Here is a 21,561-nt window from a genome sequence, read left to right as displayed (position 1 = left end):
ATCTTACTTTTTTTTTTTTTTAAAGGGGGTCAAATTCATGAAAGGCAAAGAAGGACTGGGCAGCACTGCAGATTGGAGCAGACTCCAGAGACGTGACAAGCGACACAATGAGACAGAGGAGGGTCTCAGCGGGGCAACCGGACAAGTCTGAATAAAGCAGGTAGACCCGTTAATGGTATCGTATTGATAAGTTCCCAGGTTATGTCTTGTGGCCATATAAAATGTTTACATTTAGAAAGACCGATGGAGGGGGGATATAGGAGCGCTTTGTGCTATTTTTGCCGCTGCTCTGTAAGTCGGAAGTAATTTCACAGTGAAAGATGAAAAAAATAATCTGAGACACAAAAATGTGAGCGATACGGTCTTGAACACCGAGTTACAAGGTGACAAGCTGGAAACAATCAAAATGCCCACAGTGACAGCTAAGTCAGCGATCCTACAAACCGAACCACACACAACACAGCTATGACAAATGGTGTCCACAGTTTTACACCGCACCGGAAAATCCTGTCCAACGGTGTCAAAGGAAGACAGCATAGTTAGCTGCACACGACATGGGACCCGAGATTACCTCTGGGGAGGGATTTGGGATGACTCGTATTTATATCTGTGGACTTCCCGTATGTTCCAAGCTTTCACCACTTTTGAGCGGGTGTTACTGTCGTAATCAGAACAGAGGAGCCGTTTCAGGAAACAGACCTTGCTGACAACTTTTGCGGGAGCCTCATGTACTTAGGTCAAGAGCACCGGATGCTGTGCTGCCCACAGACTGGCCCCTCTCCAGGCGCCCCCTACTTAGCAGAAGCAGCAGTGGCCAACTGAGGGGACTTGCTTTGGGGACCCTGCATTCCCTTCCTGGGCAACCCTTAGCAGCCTGTCAAGAGAGGCATTTTAAGAACATGATTTCAGGGAAGCTGCGACATCATGAGGAGGCAGGGCAGGCCACAGAGGGGACACCCAGAAATGGCAGACTGTATCCACACGGACTGGGCTCACTCAGAGCCATGATTGTGGGGTCCTCGCACCACCCTGAGAGGAGGTGGGTGTTGGTACTGACACTTGGAAGATGAGAAAACAGAGGGTCTGAGAGGCCACTGCCGTAGCCAAAACTTGTCCTGTTGGTCGTCAGAACTGGGGCGAGAACCAGTGTCTCCCCTCTGCCCAGTGCGTTTTCAATCCTCCTACAAATTCTCCCTCTACCCGTGCTGATCACAAAGGCAGAGGGAAGCCAGAGCCTGCAGGATTGCTGTGTCCATGCCAGTGGCGTGTTCCCAGTGAGCACCAACTTCTTCACCAAGCTCATAAGAACATTCTGGAAGGAGCCCGTCCCGTCCACCAGATAAAGTTCCTGAGCAGAGAGATGGACAAACATCCAGGTGTATCAACTCTGAGTCTGGACAGAAGCAAATGTTCCGAATGCATCTGAGGCATAAGAGAGGCCTGAGAGTCTGAACCGCAGGTTCAGGAGGATCCAGTGGGGTTCGTTTCTCCTGGTAGGACTCAATTTTGAGTTTCGTGTGGATTTAAAGACGTGCTGAAGGCAACGTTCTTGAGCAGGAGGTTTGTGGCGGCAGCAGTAATACCCACTTCAGGCCCAGGCGAACGAGAATGGTTGATTCCTGGGTAGGGGGCAGTGGCTGGAACCAACGTCTCTTGTAGGGTGTGTGTGACGGAGGCTTTGGGGCCCCTGTGCCAGGGTGGCACAGGAGCTGTGATCTGCAAACGAACCCACCGAAGTCCCTAAATGAACATACTAGGACTAAGGCGTCCGAGGGAGCACAGGCTTTGTAAGGCTCGGCTGAGACCCTCGGAGCAAGAGATCATTGCCCCTGTCCCCCCACTCTGCTCCCCACATCACTGGAGGGAGAGTTGGAGAGGCTGCCACCCACGTCACCTGCCCTCCTCCTTACAGGGCCGAAGAACACTCTCGCAGCTTTTTACTACAACCCACAAAGGGCGATACTTTTCGGTGCAACCTGGCACCGCCCCCCACAAAGTTCCATGAAACCACAGTTACTCTACAATTGTGGCGCATTTTTATTTATGTCCTTTTTTTAAAAGGCCACGGCACACCAACAAGCATCTCACTAATCGTGAACTGTTGTGAGTGGTTTGGGAAGCAGAGGTCTAGCAGAGCTAACGTGGGCTGAAGCCACGCCGTTTGCCAGACGCCACCCTCACACTGCCGGTCACGACGCCCCTTTAATCCTCGCTCAGCCTTGTGATTTAGACGAACCTCCCTGGTTTGACACATGAGGTCGTGGAGGCTTAAGTCAGCCGGGGCCCAAAGTCACACACACAACGAAGCAGCCGAGCAGGGACTTGAACCAGAGCCTGGGAGAAGCCAGGGCCTAAGTGCCGGGTCGCCGGGGTGCGTAACCTCAGCAGGAGGGGGACTCAGGGCATCCTTGCGTCCGGAGCGGGTGCCTCCCAGGGGCTTCTGCAAACCTGTGCATGCGGATGGACCCGGGGCCACTCCGACTTCTAGGGTACCCACGGGGGTCATGCCACCAAGGACTTCCTCCTGAGGGAGAAGGTGGGAAAATGAAGTCTCCGTGTGGGGAGGGCAGAGCGGCCAGCGGCTTGTATCCGTGTCACCGTGAAGCCTTTAATCCAGTGAACCCCTTGGTGCAGAGCCCAGGTGGACAGACTGAACTGTGCAGGCAGATGGACAGACAGGCAAACGGTCTGGCTCCCACTTCACACGAACAGACCTTTCTTGTTTGCTCAGCGTTCATTTGTTGGGGAGGCTGTGGGTTGTGGGGTAAGGGGGGTGCCCAGTCGGCACACTGGCAGCACCACGTGGGAGACCCCTGCACACCCCGTGGGGCTCCAGGCCTTGAGAGACGGCGTGTCAGTCACCTGGGACCCAGGGCGCGCCCCGAGAGTTTGGGGTTGGGCCCGAGGCCGGCCTAACAAGTCCCTCGGTGACGCTGACGCTGGTGCTCCGGGGACCCCTTGGAGATGCGCTGCCTCTGGGGAGAGGGATTCCCACAGAACTGTCCTCTCTTCACACTTCTTTGGTATTTAAGGGCCCCTCCTACGTTGAGACCCCTGGCTCACCCTTTGGGCGATGCACCTATAAGCCACGAGTGGGGAGGAGCTGAAGGGCCATTGCCCGGCTGGGGGAGCCCAATGCAGCCTCCCCAAGCCCGGGGTTTCTGCGTGATGCCCACCTGACACAGGTGGTCCAGAAACACTTCCTAATCCGCCTCATCTGAAAGATCCCTGAAACAGGACGGTGGACGGGGACTTTCTCAGCAGCCGAGGCACGGTGAATGGAAGCCGGTCACTCCAGGTGGCTCACTTGGTTCTCCAGAAACAAAGTATTTCAGAGAGGGATCAGTGTGACTAGCAGGAGACGGGAACACGCATTGCTACCCATGCTCACTTTGTGGGGCATGAGGTCCCCAAGCCCGGGCACATGGGCAGAGGTTTGCTGGGATGTGGGCCTTTTGCATGTTCAGCACAGTTGCTGGGAGCCCCTGTCTGAGGCCGACAGGCTGGCAGGAGTCACCTGATCCAGATCCCTGTGTCACCTTCCTCTTTTTTAAATTTTTTTTTTGTCACCTTCCTCTTTATCCCCCCTCCCCCCACTTTCCAGGGACCCATCTTTGGAAGAGGAGGCCGCTATAGGCTCACTTCCCAGGCACACACCTTCAGGGCTGCAGACAAAAGCTGGGGCCGCCCTGGTGCAGAGACACATCCTCTCTCCCCAACTCTCCCCAGCCGTGTGTGAAGCCGGTTTCTTCCCGTGTGGACGCCAGGCCCGGAACCAATCACTTTACTGCAAAGACAGCCACATCCCTAGTCACTGAACTCCAGGCAAAATGCCTTCCATTTCAATGGAAGTGATCTAGGAAAGCCTCGGGGATCTTGGGGTGTTCCTATCTTCCGAGGGCCTGAAGAGCCGGGGAGCATCCCTTCTTTCAGCCAAAGGGCTCCGTAAAAGCCCAGAGGTGGAATCACGCAGGAGGTCGAGAGCAACCTTTTTTCTCTGGGAAGGATATGCATAGTATGCGCGGGTTTAAGCGATGAATTTCTATTTTTAGGACTTACCAAAAAAAGAAATCAATACATTTTCAAAACTCTCTACTGCACTCCTCAGAAATTCCACGGGAAAAAGAACCAAACTGGGTCACTTAAAAAAAAAAAAAACACACACACAAAACCTTGGAGTGTTTGGAGGGCATCCAAATACTTAAAAAATATTCCCCCGGCAGGACCAGAGGGCAGCGCTGCCTCCCAAGGGATGGATCCCTGACGGGCGGGAGCGGGCCAGAGCCTGCGAAAACTGTTCTAAAGTCACTGTAGGGCCACTGTGGCCTTTACATACCTCAGTGAACTGTTAAAAAAGGAAAACAAAAACCAAAAAACCTATGGGAGACACACAGTATTAAAAAAATAAACCAACACTTCGGGGGCGCCTGGGTGGTTCAGTCGGTTAAGTGTCTGCCTTCAGCTCAGGTCCGGATCCCGGGGTCCTGGGATCGAGCCCACATGGGGCTCCCGGCTCAGCAGGGAGTGTTTCTCCCTCTGCCCCCTGCTCGTGCTGTCTCTAATAAATAAAAATACAATCTTAAAAAAGTAAAAACCACTTGAGGTCTCAGGCTAGACTTAGGGCATGAAGAGCCCGGTCTCAAGAGGCGAGCCTCAGGAAGGGTTGTGGAGTTTTCTGGTTACCCGGGAGGGATGAGAAGGAGCGCCTCAAAGGACTGGAACATTCTAGCGACTTCCTCTGGCTCCATGCCGCTTTCTGCTGGGTGGGGAGAGGAAAGAGACCTCTAGCGTGGCCGGCGCTAGAGGCCACGCTGCGGACTTGAAGGCTTTTCTGTAGCCAGGAGCTCCCGAGGGGGTTTTAGGCAGCAGAATCCCCGAAGCAGAGGTGGGGGTCGGGGGCAGGCTCGGTCGAGGGCATGTGGCTGACTGACCCGTCCTTTAAAATAAACACAACTGGGAATCCCTGGGTGGCTCAGCGGGTTGGCGCCTGCCTTTGGCCCGGGGTGTGATCCTGGAGACCCGGGATCAAGTCCCGCATCAGGCTCCCTGCATGGAGCCTGCTTCTCCCTCTGCCTGTCTCTGCCTCTCTCTGTGTGTCTTTCATGAATAAATAAAAAATAAATAAATAAAGTCAACACAACTGACGCCTCGGTCAAGAGGAGGAACGGAAATAAATGTCCTTTAAGGGCAGCGGAGCAAGGGCCCTACCACCACACGCTCGCCTCGCCCGGACCCTCGGCTTCCCCGAGGGTAGCGCTGTGAGAGAGCACGGCTCAAGGACAGGTTTTGGAAAAATTTTATTGCATTTTGTTTCCATGTGGAAGCACGGACAGAATCGAAAAGAGGCAGCATGTTCCACGTACTGTTCATGGAGAATCACATGGCTAGATGAATTTCCTCCATCCTGCACTGAGCTTCACAAACCTTCCCCACCCCACCCGCAGCACAAGCTAAAAAAGGAGGTTCGTGGTGATCATTTAAAAAACCTCAAATCCACGTGTACAAATTCACAGATGCTCAGCACTCCGAGGTCTGTGATGTCTGCATCCCTGTCCGTCTCATCTCCCCACTCTCTTCAGGCCTCGTGCCTCCGAATGGCAAGGCCACTCAGTCCCCGCGCTGCCCGTTCCCGTGAGCCGGATGGCCACCTGCCAGCTTGCAGAGGCCTGCGGGCCGCGATGTCCACCTTACATCCCGGTCATCCCTGGGCCAGATGACGGCCTCCCAGGTTAAAATACAGATAAGACATGGCTACGTGCACATTTAGGTGTCTAAAACATCAGAAAGGGTACCCACTTTGGAGATTTACAAAATGGGGCAGAGGGGGGTGATGATGGGCCGTGCACCTTGGGGGCTGTGGTTGTGTCACTCAGCATTAATGCAGCTGACTGGCCACCTTGCTGGGAGAGGGAGAGAAAGAGGGTGTGGGGGGGGAGAGGGCAGGAGGAGATGGAGGGGGAGGGGTGCTAAGAGTAAGCAGACAAAGAAAACCTGAAATAGTGTGATTTTTTTTTTCCTTTTGACTGTGTAAGGCATTTTGAGCTGGAAAAACTCTCTCCTTCATACTGTTCCAAATAATCAGCGGGAATATAATTGGTGATTCAGAATACAAATAAGACCCCTTTGATCCCACCCCACCCTCCAGAAGTCACTCTACACACCCAAGCCCATGGAGTACAAGGAGGCAAATCGTGTCCACATGGGGGATGAGGCCACTGGGCCAAGGGCCCTTCTTAGGGCTCTGGCCCTGGTCCCGTCCCTCTTGGTCACAAGGTGGTAAGCATCTGTCTTCGGTGACGCTTTAAGTCCCATTGGGGCGCCTGCCACTGCCTCCTGGGCAGCGGGAGGTCACGGCCCCCCTGCCTCTCCCACGCATCCCTAACCAGGCGTCCAGGCCGGTCCATCCACGCACCGGCCAACGGCTCCCTGTTAGTAGAGGCGGGCCGGGAGACAGCACCCTCCACGTTAGTCAGGCCAGACAGACAGCAGAGAGGAAATCAGAGGCCAGAGGAGTGATTTTAAAAAAGGAAAAAAAAAGAAGAGCAGCTTCGGTCACCAAAAAATAGATAGGATGATCTTTTAAAAATAAAACATGGGGACATTTTTTTTCTCTGCAATGCTCAGCCATTTTACTGGAGACATTAAAAAAAAAAGTTTTAGAGTAGTTGGTTTGCTTTTTCTCGATTTAAACATTCGTGAGAACGGACAGGACGGTAGTGCTGTGATGTGGTTTGTGTCTGAGTGGCAATGCTGGTCAGGGTCCTTCAGACCACATACTGGTACGGGTCTGCCTTCCCTTGGTCTGGCGTGGCAAAGGGGCTGGCCCAGCCTAGAGAGAAGGGGTGGCCAAAAACGGCTTTCATGTTCATCCATTTTGTTTTTTTAGCCCATCTTCTCTCTTCCTTTTTCAATTGTTCTATTCCCTGAAAATAAGAACAATCATACTTTCAGTCAAGCACTTTATTGCTGTGGATTTTGGGGACGAATGTCCGTTAGCTTGAGATGAATGGAGTAAATGCTTCCTTGTCAAGCCACAGAGCTACCTATATGATACATGTTTCTTCTCTTTCTCTTATAAAAAGTGTCAAAGGAAAAAAAAAGTGCGGTTTTTTGTTTTGTTTTTGTTTTTTGGTGGTAGTAGCGGTGGGGTGGGCACATATTTACAGGTCCCTCCAGGGAGGGGAAAGTGAGCAAATCCACAGGCTGCTGAGCCAGGATTCCTGGGCATGCTGATCCAGTGTGTTTCACTAAGTGGAGGAGCACGTCTACCCAGACTGGGCTCTGCGGAGGTGCTTCCGGCCTGGTGCTGGGCCTGGCTGTGTGCAGGAATGCTGTGAAGGCTTGGATGCAAGAAGCCTCAGGGCTGGCAGGGGCTCGTGATCATGACAGCCAATGTTGGCCTTCGATTTGGGTTGATTCAAGTCTGGCACTACTATGACCACTTTGCAGACAAAAAAAAAAGGGAACAAATCAAATGACTGCTCTGGCATCGTTAGTCTCACCAGCCCGGGAGGTCAAAGAAGCACCCTGCTTAGCGGGGCTGGTGAGGCCAACCTGAGGAGGCCAGACAGGAGTAGGAGACCGTGGGTGAGGGGAGAAGCCACCACAGAGGAGGAAGGAAAGGGATTAGTATAGGTTAGAGGGGCTGCCTGGACAGACAGCCAGCCCCAGGCATGGCAAAGGGCTTCCCGGTGCTCCTCAGGGAAGAAGCAGGAGCAGAGGCCATCTTGGTGGTTGTCCACAGGCTGGACTACTTCCCCACTAAGCCTCACGGGAAAAGTAGGCTAGGGAGGAAGCCAGTTCCCTCCCTTCACCCCTCTTCCAATGGAGCTGGTCAGTGGGCAGGGCCTGAGGATGTGACGCTGCCCAGAGGAACAGGAGGGAAGCAGCCTGGCAGGAGCCTGGCTGAGGGTCTGTCTGCCGTGGTCTATGGTGAGGAGGAGGAGCAGGGAGGAGCCGGAGGGGCCAGCCTAAATGGAGTCTCTGTTCACGGAGAGGGAGCGGGGAGGGTCCAGGCGGAGGGTCCATGCGCTTTCCCAAGACACGCCCTTCCTTCTTTTCTGCTTTCCTTTCCAACACAATTCCCTTTAGGAATGGCCTTGAAGGGGGAGGACAGCTAGGACAGGGCTGTGTGAGTTTTCCTTCTGGCTCCCTGAGCCCAAGGCCTGTGTGGCCTGGCCGTATGCAACAGTGGGCGGGGCCAGACGGTCACCCATGGGTTCCCTGCGGGTCTTAGGCAGAGAAGCTGGTCACATTTACCGCTTGGGCACATAGCCAGATCTACACCATTGGCTACTATTGTTACAGAAACTCTTACAATGATGTTACTTCTTAAAAAAGGTATAAAAGTTGCTGAGAGCCACCCCAACATTCTAAACCATCGGAAATTTCCCTGGATCCAAAAGATGGCGCCTTGCTGCTGAGAAGCGCCAAACCCCTGATTTTCCACACCCCCAGGGAAGGGCCTGGGGGGCAGTGGCAAGGAGTCTGTCTTCCTACGAGCCTCCATCTGAGGCTAAGTAATCAGCAGGCCCGAAGCCGTCCTACAGAGCCCCTGGATGACTGAGATTTACCACCTGAGGGGGACCTTGGGAAGCCAGGACCTCATGCCTCTGCTCCCCAAACTAAGTGCTGCCTCTTCCTCTTGGGGCTCCTCACCTGGAACCCAAAGCCAAAAAGAAGAAATGCCCACATCACAGCAATGGATTGACCACCTTGAGGCTTTTGGACACTTAGGGTAGCCAGACAATGGTGGTGGCAGTGGCACCAGGGGAGTGGGCTCCAGTCCTCCCAGCCAGCAGCCTCGAAGTCTACAGAGAAGGAACTGTGGGTATGGGTAGGGGTGGGGGCGGGGGTGGGGGTGGGGGGAAGGCAATGGACGAGAACCAGAGCTGGGCCAAGCGGAGGATCTAGTGGCCAGGTGAGGGCTTGATGCCCACAGCTCGGGGCTGCCTCCTGATTCTGCTCTCTGGACCTACTCATGCGGCCACCTCTTTCAGGACGTTGACCCTGCCCATTTCAGCTGGATTAAGGCACCCTTTGTCCATCATCCTCTCTCCAGGCCTCTAGTCCTTGGAGGGGAAGGGAAGGGTGTCCCTGTGCCCGGTAGAGTGCCTAACATGGCAGTGTGTAGAAGATAGAACCATAATGGGAGGATGGAAGGACTTTTGGCAAAGGGCTCCCTTCACCAAGGCTGCTAGGCCCCATTCCTGCTGTGACCTGCTGGGCCTGCCCCAAGGGAAGACTCAAGTATGTGTGTGGGTGTGGGCCTGTGTGTGTGTGTGTGTGTGTGTGTGTGTGTGTGTGTAAGATCCAGTGTCACTGTAATGGAGGCGTGCGCCCTGCACATCTCACACCTGGCCCTGGTCACAGGTCTGGCCTGCACACACCCCTCCCAGCAACACCTGCCCCAGGGCCTCCCCCCAAGCCCAGGAGTGGATGGGGTGGGCAGGCCGCCCACGTACCGTTTCATCTGTACAGATGGAGTGCACTTGGGTCCCAAACATCACTGATGTGAAAATGAGGAAGAGCAGCCCCTCGAAGCACAGGAGGATGAGGAGGATCACTGTGGTAGGTGGCGAGAAGGAGCTGCACTCTGAAAGGAAAGGGACACGTGAGACTTGGGGCTGCTGGCCGCTGCCCACTGCATGCCACTCAATGCCCCCAGCCCCGCATGGCCTGGCACCTCCCGGTGCCACACGTGTCTGGTGTCTAGGCCCAGGCGGCCACTGTCCTGCCCCACACCTGGTTGCACAGCTTGCCCTCAGGCAGGTTCTCCAAGGGCCAGGCCCCTCCTGGGGCTTCCCCTCCTCACACCTGTTATCCCTTGCTCTTTTCTCAGCCAGCATCTGTATCCTGGTGCCAAGCATAGTGCCAGGCACATGGAAGGCCCTAGAAAGGCCTCAGGGCTGAGGCATGAAGACAGGGAGACCCTCCTCTCCACAGAGAGCACAACATGGTTGCGCAGGTGGAGGGGCCTCGGTGTGGTTCTGGTTTGGCCATGAATTTTCTGGACATTCCTACACCTCTGTCTGCTTCTGGGTGACAGGAAGGGGCCAGGTCCAGAGAATCGCTCAGGGGTTTTGGGATTCGAAGTTTATGAGGGGGCAGTTCAGCTGCTGGCCTTGGGCCTGAGCTGGGGGGTGAAATAAGCCCCAGGGGAAATGCCCTTCCCAGGAGCATTTGCATCACAAGACGGTCAGTCCAACCGGAGAGCTGCAGGACCCAGAGTAGGTGCTCTCCCTCTCCTGGCCTCTCTGGGCCCAGGCTGCCGGGGGTGTGACCTGATACAAGTCCCTGTCCCCGCCCAGGCCTCTGCCCCCTCCTCAGTAGAGCAGGGAGTTTGGACGAAATGGGTGGTTCTGTTTTAAGCAGCAGAAACCTCCGTCTGGGCCAAGTCTAAATCAGAAGCACCTCCAAATGGAGAGCAAAGCAGAGGTGCTGTGGGTGATGGTGGGGGAGGGCAGCGGGGCTGCCTGGGGGAATGTGGACAACACTGGGAGATGGGGGTCCCAGTTGATGATACTCACTACCCCAGGACCCTGGACCCCACTGACGGCCACCTCGACCCATTAGTCCGGTTGTGCATGTTTCTCATTGCCCCAGTTCTCGGGCCCCTTGCCCTGGTCGGAGGGGTCTGATTTGGGGGGGAGGGTTGGGCTTCACTGGGCTTTGGGAACTCGGAACCTGGGGGTTCAGTGCTCTCCTGAGCAGCCCTACATGGGGGGGGGTGGTGAGGACCCTCTCATCCAAAGGCCTTTATCACCTCACGCCTCCCTTGGGACTTAATGCCTGTAAATGCCTTCCCTTCTGGGTTCCTTGCTGGCAGGGCCTGGTGGGGCCAGCTCGGGAGGCTCTGGGTATGGCAGCTGCCTTCCTGGGTGCTGGGCAGGGTGGGCAGGATGAGGGTTCCACAGTCAGGCAGCCACAGCAGGGTGAGGATCCTGGACCCAACTCCCCACCACGGGCTCTTGCTAAGAAGCCCCCACTAATATTGTCTCGCCCCTGCATCCTTCCCACCCCACACGCCATGGAATCATGTTTGTTCCCGTCCTTGCATGCTGACTGCCTTGCTCACCACACCTCCAGCCCCAAGAAGGCCGGGACTTTGGCTCCCTGCTGGACTATCAGACTTGGAGTAGTGCCTGGTAACAAAGGAGTGTGGGCACAAGGCCGGGGTTCTCTGAACTTTAGTTCTCTCTTACGTTGGGTGGCATGGTTGAGAACACGCGAGAACATCTGCACAGGTCATCCCGGGGCCCCGCATGTGCACATGGCAGGTGCCCACTGGAAAGAGGCGCCTTGCTCCTTCTGTCCTCACCTTGGCTGCCCCGGGGCCGGGGAGGAGGCGGAGCCCAGCACCATGGCGTGCTCTCCATCCTCACACAGCTACACATACCCTTCTCCTCCTCGACTGGCCCTGGGAACTATGTGAATGGAGTTGGGGAGGCAGGAGCCAGAGCCCAGGAGTGTATAACTACCCCTCTACCCTTCTTCAAACCTCAAGTCAAAGTGCCCTGATTCTGGGGACACCCCCTCCCCTTCTTACACAAGCTGGATGTGAGGCTGAGCAGTGATGGTAGTTAACTGTCACAATGGGCCAATCTCAGGCTTCCACCTTGGGGACTGTCCTGGCCTAGCTGCCACAGGAACTGGGTGCCTCATGCCTCTTCCATCAGGAATCCCAACTGAAGACAATCAAGAGCATTCAGGGAGGAGCCTGGGCACTGGGGTCATCCAGGCAGGGCTGGAAAAGCCGGCTCCAGACCGGGGCTTGAATAACAGCCCTCTTCTTAGATATGTAAGCTTGGGGACTTGTTAGACCCCTGGGAGCCCCAGCTTTTGTCATCTACTAAGTGGGAGCATCCCTCCTGCCCCCCACAGACTTGTTGTAAGGTTGAAATAAGGAACTGCTCAAAAAGCCCTGTGTGCCGCAGCTGGCTCTTAATGGGCATGAATGAAATGGTCCCTGCTGGCCGTGATCTGAAGACAGAGACGCTCCGCCTCACAGATGGTCCGGGTCACTCTTATCACTGTTAACCTGACAGTGGCAGGTGGGGGGAATGATGGGGTTAATAAAATGTCCTTGTCAGACTCCACTGTTAAGTTGTCAAGGCCACATCTGGAGTTGGAGAGGAGCGCCTAGCGGGATGCATGTACCTTGAGAATGTTCACCAAGGAATGTGCTGGTGCCCTGCCCAGTTGTGCAGAATGGTCTGGGCCAGACCCTCCTGCCCCCTACTCTTCTCCATACTATCCGCCTGCTAGAATTTCCTCCTCTGGCTGGTTCTAGAACTGCAGTAGTCACAAAAACTGGGAGACACGGTGACACGGGCTGAACTGCTGTCACCCGCAAAATTCATATGTGGAAGACCCAACCCCCAGGTGATTTTATATGGAGATGGGGCCTTTGGGAGGTAGTGAGGATTAGGTGAGGTCAGGAGGATGGGGCCCCCAGGATGGGGTTAGTGCCTATACAAGAAGACGCCCCAGAGAGCTTTTTTCTCTGCCATGTGCACACAAGGGGAAAGTGGCTATCTGCCAGCCAGGCAGAGTCTACCCAGGGAACAAAATCTCCTGGCACCGTGATCGCGGACCTCCCGGTCTCCAGAACTGTGAGAGATTGGAATGCCAGCCACCTAGCCTGTGGCACTTTGTCATGGCAGCCCAAGCTGAGACTCATGGGGTTCAATTCCCCCCGCGCACCACCCCCAGGTGAGGCCAGGCCAGAGGGGCCAGGGGACGGGGCCAGCCTCTTCACATCCAGAGAGGAGCTAAAGATCCCGTCCTTCCCACGGTCTCACCAGTTCTGGAGGACAAGAACAGCAAGATAGTGCCCAAGAAGACAGTACATATAGGAAGGGCACAATTCTAAAAGATGGTGAAATGAAAAAGAGTGATTTTCATTCAAAGCCTGATGCTTCCGCTCCAGGCATTTGTCTCACAGACTGTGTGTGTCAGAGATCTTGCCCAGCATGTGGCCTCTCAATTCCTCCAACATCTACTTCTTCTCTCTTATTTTTATTCTTGTTTAAAATCATAAAATTGCCTTCATTTTTCATAGCAGCTATTTTTTTCCCTCAGGATTTGTGTGGCCTTCTGGCTGGGGTTCCTTCCTCAGTGCCTGTGCACTGAAATGGATACCACTACAGCAGGAAGAGCTGCTCTATCACCTTAATGTAGATCGGTAATTAGGCAGTTAAGAAACCATCACACACACAAAAAATCAAAAGTTCAGAATGGATTTCTGTGAGACTGGAATGAAAGGACTTTTGATTAAAGTGCCTCTTCTTCTTTTTTTTTTCTTTCTAAAGTAGACTCCACACCCAGCATGGAGCACAATGTGGGGCTTGAATTCATGAGACCTGAGCTGAGATCAAGAGTCGGATGCCCAACCGACTAAGCCACCCAGGTGCCCCTAAAGTGCCTCTTCCCAAAGACAAGGAGACAAAGGTTCTCTCCATTGGCAGGGCTCCCATGCCCTGGGATGTGCTTCCTGTGGGGGCCTGCATTTCCCCTGGGGACCCTCAGGCTAGAGGGTCTGTCCCACTCACTACTTTACCTGTGGAACTGACTTTAAGGGGCTGCTTTTTTTCATGAAGAGAGAGTCGGGCCTCAGCTGTCCCTTCCCTGGTCAGTCCGTAGGCTTGCAGCAGATCTAATAAAATGGGGTTGGCCCCTGGCACCATGACACAAACCAAGAGCCCGCCCTGCTTGGGTTGCACACCGCCCCTTGGAGCAGGGAGGCAGGCTCCGGCACATACTCACTTGTCCAGTCTTCTTCAAAGCAATGCAGAAAGTGGAATCCCACCATGATGAGGGCGTGCAAGGAAATGAGAGCTATGTACATCTGAAACAGGAAAGCAGTGCAGACGCCATTGTTGTGAGAACCTTCTGATCGTACAGGCTCCCGGGACAGGGGTGCTCAGAACCTCCCGTTCCGGAACACTCTGGCTGAGGGCTGACCAGGAGAGAGCCAGAGAGGCACCTGGTGATTCCTCTACTGGTCTCCCATCCCAGTTCTGGGACTGGGGTGAGCAGCACTTACTAGGAGTATGTGGAATAAGATAAAAACCAGCGCCTGTCGCCAGGTGTGACCTGGGCCCTAGGTGGGCCAGGGTGCTCCAGGCCTGTGGCTTCCCTTCACTTGAAAAGTCTGGGCGCTGACTGCCAAGGGCTCTTGCAGCCCTTGTGCTAAATATTCTCTATATCTACTCGCAGGGAGGGCTTGCAATCACCACCCAAACGGGCTTCTGTAGCTACTTAGACTGGACTCTTGGGAGGGGAGCCCAGTACAAGGCCCTTGCTTATAACCAATCAACTTGAGCCAGTTTTCTAGAAGCTCAAGTGGAGGGCATAGGAATAGGCAGGAGAGCTCTGGGAGGAAGGCAGAGGAAGGCCAGGCTATATTCTGCACAGCAGCAAAAAACACTGTGAGTGCCGAGAATTTCCAAAGGACCACAGCACTCCATGGCTCCGTGGAGGTGGGGCGCGATTCGGAAGCTGACTTACTGTAAACAGGACGAAGTACTTCTGGTTGTTCTCGCCAACACAGTTATTGACCCACGGACAGTGGTGGTCCATCTTCCGAATACACCGCTTGCAAACGCTGAAAGGGCCCACAAGGCAGACCTTTAGGGGTGTCCTCACAGCAGCAGGGGCCCGAGGGGAGCAGAGAACCCACCCCCTAGCTCTACTCCGTGCACGGGGCCTCCTGGGCACTACCTGCTGTCCCACTGGGCGTGTTGCAAGGGGCCTGGAAGGCGGGTCAGGACCCCCATGGTCACACTTATTCCAAACAGGGGATAGTCCTACGTCAACGAGGCCCCTTCTCGTTTAACATGAAACAGGGTGGAACTGAGGGGCTGAGCAAGAGGCTGCTCTCTGGTGCTAACGGAGAGCTGTGAATCCGGTTTACTGACAGGATGGAGCAAAGAAGCAGTTTCCACAACGTGAGAGTCTGAGATAGGATACAGAAAACAGTTGCTCCCAACATCCCCCGAAGACCCAAAACCCAAGGGCCGGGCGCTAGCAGGGAGGGTGTGGCTGACCGCAGAGGGCGCCGGAATAGGCAAAGCGGAATAGGCAAAGTGGGCTCAAGTGCAGGATGTCTAGGACGACGGGAAGTGCCCCTCAAGAACCTTCCAGCTCTAAGATAACAACCTCTTAGCTGCAGAAGCAGAATATATTTGAGCTTAAGTGTTGATCAGAAATGCCATTAATTTGCAAATTACTAACTTGTAATTGGGCTCATATTGGGACTGAGACTGTTTCAAGTTTATTGGTTACCAAACACCCTCCTTGCCCCTTTTTTGGAAGAAATAATCTGAAACAGGAATACAGGCTCACAGGGCCTTGAAAGCACCTACCCCCAAAACTCAGGTTTAGAAACACTCCTTTGCCAATAGATAGGCTCGCCAGAAATTGGTCCTTTCTCAATTTGCTAACATAGGCTCCTTGACATTATTTTGAGGTTGTTATCTGCTCAGAACAGTTTAAAATACTGTAAATAGAAGCTTGGAAAGAATACAATTAGGAACTTTTCTTTTTTGGAAGCCCCTTAGTTCACACTAGCTTTTCTTTCCATCCATTTCCACAACTAACTTTACCTTGGGTTCTTAATTTTTTAAAAAAATATTTTATTTACTTATTAGAGACACAGAGAGAGAGAGAGAGGGGCAGAGACAGGCAGAAGGAGAAGCAGGCTCCGTATGGGGAGCCTGATGTGGGACTCGATCCCGGGTCTCCAGGATCACGTCCTGGGCTGAAGGCGGCGCTAAACCGCTGAGCCACCAGGGCTGCCCTACCTTGGGTTCTTAATTAAGTGCACTGTGGGCCATGACAGGTGGATGCTGGTGGAAGGGCTGTGTCGCATTCACACGTGGTGAGCTCACACTCACTGAGCTCTGACGACTGTCAGGGCAGGGAAAGCACAGGAGGAGCTCTTCTGGGAATGGAGTTTAGGTGCTCCCCAGGCTGCAGACCAGGAAGCACAGACCACTCTGAACGAGAGCCCCATGGCGAGGCCATGGCTGACTTGGGGCTGTGGGCTCATCCACACCCCAAGGAGGACCTGTGACCTTTTCTGAGCATGGCATGAGCTTCGGTGGCAAGGTAGGCCTGGGTCTGAGCTACCTTGGTCAGACTGACCAAACTTGGAGCCTCAAGTTCCCCACTCACAGGAAGTAAGTATTGGAAGCACAAGGTGAGAACTGATCACGGGGGCCTGGCCAGTCTTCACCTTGTTCTTCTCCACAACTTCGAAGGTCCTCACTAGCATAGGGGGAACGAGCACATCTTAGAGATGCTGGCCCAGCTCTATAATCTTCCTGGGAGCCAGGAGGACAGGGGTAGAAAGAGGCATGAAAGGGACACGGAGGGATATAAAGAGAAAGTCAGGTACCCATCTCTCTCTGTATGCATGTTACCAATTAAAACTACATATGAATATGCATACTACAGATTTCAGTTGATAACACTTGTTCCCAGGATAGAATTTTAAGAGTACAGACAAGTAGACAGTGAAGACTGAGCTGCTCCCTCCACCAGGCCCCACATTCCCTCTGCAGAGTCACCTTGCATGTCCTTCCTCAGCTCTGGGGTCTTAGCTCCCTCCCAATCTAGGGACCATACTCCAAGGGTCACTCCTTCCCTGCTCTGGGCTCCTGACTGGTTTCTCTTCCACCTGTGCTTCCTTTTGCAAGGGGGTTCTAAGTGGGTGCTCTAAAGCAGTGTTTGGTCAGCAGCACAGATGTGCCAAGTGGCCTGACATCCTCTAAAGGCTGCCCAAGTTTCAACAAGCTCTTAAGCAAATCCATCCTGTGTTCTCCTCTCAGCCTCTAAAGAGACCCAGTGGGCACCCCAGGAAGTGAGTTTCACAACGGGCTACGTGTCACTGGGCGGCCATGCCAGAACACTCCTCCTCCTCCTCCAGGGAGCAGCAGGGACAAGCAAGCACAGCTGCTGAGAGCTGTAGAAGCTGGCCCAGAGTGCCAGGCTCTGAGCTACCTGCCTGCAAAGACATGGAATGCCCAGGTGGTCCTCCCCGCAGCGTGTGGAGCTGTTCAGAAGCAGGCTGTGGGGTCAGGCGAGGGTGCATGTGGGTGGGGGGGTCCATCCATGAACGTGGCGAGAGGTCCTGACCAGGGGCTATCTCACCTACGGCTTACAAAACCACCAGCTGCAACGGTTCTGCATTTGAGACCTGGAGTACACCAGAGGTGAGGCCAGCCCTGCAGCCCATCCAGCTGCCTCACCTTGGGCACCAGCCGTCACGAGGAAGAAAAGCTGTGGGCCTCCCACGACCCCCAGATACCCTGGTGGGGAATCTGTCACTTCAGAACCAGCCCTTTTCCTGTTCCACGCGGCTACGTGGGCAGGACAGCTCTGCGGTCCCCTCCCCAGACACAGGAGCTGAGGGCACTTTCCCCACTCTTGCCACTGGGGAGAACCTCTCATCTCTGACCTCCTTGCGCTCCTCCCTGAGTGCGCTGGCCCTCTTCTGGGACTCCTCTCAGGCACCACTCGCTGCCCCTCGTGTGAGAGCTGTGGGCTGGTAAGCTCCTGGGGCCACGGGCACCGGGGGCCTGGTAGCATGTCCTAAGCCTGCGGGAACAGTCGCTGCATAGCGCTAAGGTCTTCAATGCAGGCGTCTGTTGATGTCCCTGACTTTGGGGTTTCCCAAGCCCTTTCTGTGTTTTTTAATCAATGTTCTAGAAGAGGGCAGTGCCTCACCTTCCCTCTTCTTCCAGGTTCCCTGCCATTTTTCAGGCACGGAAGCGCTTCCTTCAAAAGCTTGGTGGATTCCAACGAGCTCATCGGCTCACAGGCGCTTGGGCCTGTGGCTCTTAGCCCCTAGAGGAGCTGGCTGAGGCCCTGGGCCAAGCCGGGGTGATGGCCCACCATGGAAACATAGCTGTATCTGTGAGGGCCTGTGTATCTTCTTACAGAGCACTTACCAAACAGTATCAGGGTGGGAAAGTGCATCGGCCCCACCTGAGTGGGAAGCCCCAGGGTCAGGGCCATGTCTAAATCCACCACTACAGCCCAAGGCCAAGCCCGGGGCCCCCCTTTGCAGAGAAAGAGCCGGCCTGGGAAGTGGCTCCACCACATCAGATTGGGAGGCCCAGCAGGGCAAGAGAAAAAGGCACAGCAAGAGGATACCAAGTGGACCATACTCTGTACACAGGTTTTCATCCCACATCTCCTTCACTGTGATTAACAAATTATAAGCAAAAAAGCATCTACCACATTTTGGTCTCAGCTCAGCAACAATTCTGGGTAAGGAAGTCCAGTGTAGCAGTAAGAACACTGCTCTTAGATCCCCATGTTGGGCCCTGGGCAGAGAAACTTAGCTTCTCTGAATCGCCCTCTGCAGAATTAGTCCTGATCTCTCAAGGTTAGAGATGATGCAGGTGAAATGCTTTAAAAATACTGCTAGTGCTATATAAATTTTATCAGTGGTAACAACCATGAGAGAGACAAATTGAGAATCTAGCAGGGACCCTAAGCACCACATGACTATCTTAGCCTCAGTGTGTATGTGTGTGTGAGGGGTGGGGAGTGTAGAGGGGTGTGAGGCTTTTCCAGGGTCATGGTTTCCATCTCCTTGTGCAAGAGGAACCTAGTGCATAAGCCTTGCTATCTTCATTAGCAAGAATAGCTCCCTCTACAGGGTTTCCACATTCCTCCATGGTTCTCAATGCCAGGACAAAAGCAGACCGGAGTTCCAGAGTGCCTCTTGGTGGAAAGAGGATCCATCCACACAAGAGGATCCATCCACACACCAACCACCAGGCTGGAAAGAACATCTATCCATCCAGGGTCAGGGAGTGTCTGTGGTACCCATCAGAGCTCAGGGAATGGGGATAGTTTTAAATTCCATGGGACTCTGTTGGGAGGACAAGATCCAAAGAGCCAGGTGTGTGCTCATGCACACAGACATGCACCTTCGCCCCAGCAGGGAGACAGACACTGACTCTCTCAAGCCTGGCAGCAGGCCCCTTGGCTCCAGCAGTCACAAACCTAGCTCTGTTTGGCATGCTGGGGATCGGCTTATCCCAAACCGCGGGTTCCCAGATGGCCTGGGCCGCCACGAGCCCTCACAGAGGAGCAGTTGTCAGCACACACTTCCTGATGCAGGAGCAGGCGACACACAGGCATCCTCACTCAACTGCATCTGAATCAGCAGCTCTTGTTTTGCTGAAGCTGATTTGTTTACTAGCACTCAAGAATACCTCCCTCGGATCATCCTGGGGAGAGAGGCGAGGAGGAGGCGGTGAGCAAAATGCCAGGCAGTGGAGGCAGTCCGGGGTTCAGGAAGGAAAGAGAAAGAACCACTGTGGTGACCAGAAAGTTCTTTCCTGCAAAGCTCGCACCTCCCTGTTGCTAGTCCAGCCTATAAACCCATCTCGCCCTGCCACATGGACACACTTCTACTAACCAATGGTTTCTCCTGGGGGAGCCAGTTGACTCATATAGTTATTCATGTCTAACCCTCACAACAAGCTGCCAGGCAACAACTCCCTTCGCAGAGGACAGCGCCGAGCTCAGAGGGAGCCTGGTCCACGTCTCACAGCGTGGTGGGAGCACTAGTGGACTCTGAGAGCGCTGACCTCTCCAACTCTGAGTGAAGTGGGAGCCTGCTCCACCACACTGGGCTGCCCGGAGTTGGGTCCTCTTTCCTCAGGGGATGACAACGTCTCCGGTGGCAGAAAAGGCAAGACAGGTGCCTCCACCTCAGGCACAAGCAAGCCTTGAGTTTGTCTGTAACACAGATCTCAGAGGTAAACTGACCCCATGGTGGGCTCTGTGCAAAGAAACTCCGCTTCTCCAAACTGCTGGACACCTCATGGGAGACAGCAATCAGCACAGGCTCTGTCCAAGCTGCTCAGCCCTCACTCTCACTAGGGGCCAACTAGTTCAGGGGGTCACCACCTTTCTCTCTCTCTCTCTGATAGCAAGACATACATACAATTACATCAGGCCACACAAGTCACCCCCAAACTGGAGTTCTAGTGGGAAGAGCCCTGGAAAGGAGCGCACACACTGGGCCCCAAGTCTGTCTGTGGTACTCACTAGCTGTGAGCTCCTCCTACTACCCACTCCCCCCACCAGCCTGAGAGAAGGACCAAGTAACATGTTTGTCTTTCTGTAATGTAGTGTTTAAAATTCCCTTGTAATAAAATGCAGTTTTTAGCTAGATGTCTTCTTGTTGAGAAGACTCAAAACAATGAAGAAAAGGGAAAAACCACCACAGATGAGATGAGGAAATGGCTTTTTTTGGCGGGACTCTACAACTGTCACAACCTCCAGTTTTGTTTTAAAGAAACATCTTCATTCAGGCACAGCTCTTTCATTTCCCTCTGAAAGTTAAGGGAATAGGGCCCACCTCTTAAATGGGTCAAGTACTAAACACTCTGAACGATTTTTCCAAAGCTCTGTCTCTTGTGACCTAAAGTAATAAAACTGTGAGGCAGAAAGAGCAGGAACTCCCTTAATTTTATAGATATGGAAAAAGAGCCGGAGACAGTCAAGGGCCTGGCAGGGTCCTTTGTCAGGTGTGGGACATTCAAGTCTTAGGACAGGTGTCCTGAGCCCAAACCAAATGCCCTCTCCAATCTAAGTGAGCTCCCCGGGGGTCGGGGTGGGGGGATAGTCACAGCGGCCACTCCGTGCCCAGAACAGGGGACATTCAGAAGTCCTGTTGCTGATGGCACCCGAGTGAGAAGCAGGTGCGGGAGCATGTGAGAGGTGAGGGAAGGGAGGAAGCAAGCTGGGGGTGCATGTAGGGGGCGATGAGGAGTGGGGACCCATGTGTACCTGCAGTGGTGGGCTCGGTCGGGCTTGATGCTGCAGCATTTGGGACACTTGTACACCACCTGTCCAGGCTTCAGCTGTAAACTCTCGATGAATTCTTTAGTGGCATTTCCTTTGGGTACCGCCCCCTGTCAGAAAGAAGAAAGGTGTCAGGGCGGGGCAAGGAGTTCCAGCAGTTCTGACACTGCAGTAGAGATGGTCACTTGGAAGCAGTAACTGTACACATGGACAGGACATTTTCACCCCAACAACGTATGTGTTCTGAATTATGCCAATACTGATGGACACTTAATGACAGAATTTTCCTGAAGAAAGTAAATGATTTTTCTGAAGTGGACAGTTACATTGTTCCTGATGATTTTGTAGAAGATTATTTATTTGAGAGACTGAGAGAAAGACAGGGAGAGAGCATGAGTGGGGGTAGGGGCAGAAGGAGAAGCAGGCTCCCTGATGAGTTGGGGAGCCCGACTCAGGGCTTGATCCCAGGACCCTGGGATCACGACCTGAGCTGATGGCAGATGCTTAGTCAACTGAGCCACCCAGGCACCCCATGTTCCTGATGATTTGCTAGCTAGTCAAATAGTTTTCATTGAGTCCATTCTTTCCTATGTAAATACTACAGTGAGGATTTGACTCACAGATTACTTTTTGGTTTGCATTAAAATTTCCCAGTAATAGCTTTGGCCTTTTCCAATTGTTTTTTGGCAGGCATCACACCCAACAGTTCAGTTTTCCCAGGTCAAA

General features: G+C 53.8%; 1 protein-coding gene across 4 annotated transcripts in view; it reads right to left on the bottom strand.

Annotated features, from left to right (window-relative positions):
- ZDHHC3 (zDHHC palmitoyltransferase 3) overlaps positions 1 to 21,561 on the bottom strand; it is a 54,689-nt gene that overhangs the window by 3,920 nt on the left and 29,208 nt on the right. Inside the window, exons 3-8 of one of the 4 annotated variants that reach the window (XM_025989294.2) lie at positions 20,821 to 20,945; positions 14,512 to 14,608; positions 13,768 to 13,849; positions 13,562 to 13,657; positions 9,465 to 9,595; positions 5,281 to 6,923 (exon numbers count right to left, since the gene is read on the bottom strand). In XM_025989294.2, the coding sequence (XP_025845079.1) occupies positions 6,765 to 6,923; positions 9,465 to 9,595; positions 13,562 to 13,657; positions 13,768 to 13,849; positions 14,512 to 14,608; positions 20,821 to 20,945 (690 nt within the window). In that variant the 3' untranslated portion in view covers positions 5,281 to 6,764. Of the gene's footprint in view, positions 1 to 5,280; positions 6,924 to 9,464; positions 9,596 to 13,561; positions 13,658 to 13,767; positions 13,850 to 14,511; positions 14,609 to 20,820; positions 20,946 to 21,561 lie in introns of those variants that run through there. The other 3 variants (XM_025989288.2, XM_025989306.2, XM_025989290.2) reach the window with 3 other exon arrangements.

The sequence above is a fragment of the Vulpes vulpes genome, chromosome 9, assembly GCF_048418805.1.
Source record: "Vulpes vulpes isolate BD-2025 chromosome 9, VulVul3, whole genome shotgun sequence".
Taxonomy (NCBI): Eukaryota; Metazoa; Chordata; class Mammalia; order Carnivora; family Canidae; genus Vulpes; species Vulpes vulpes.
The sequence above is the reverse complement of the archived record's forward strand: the minus strand, read 5'-3'. Positions and strand labels throughout refer to the sequence as shown.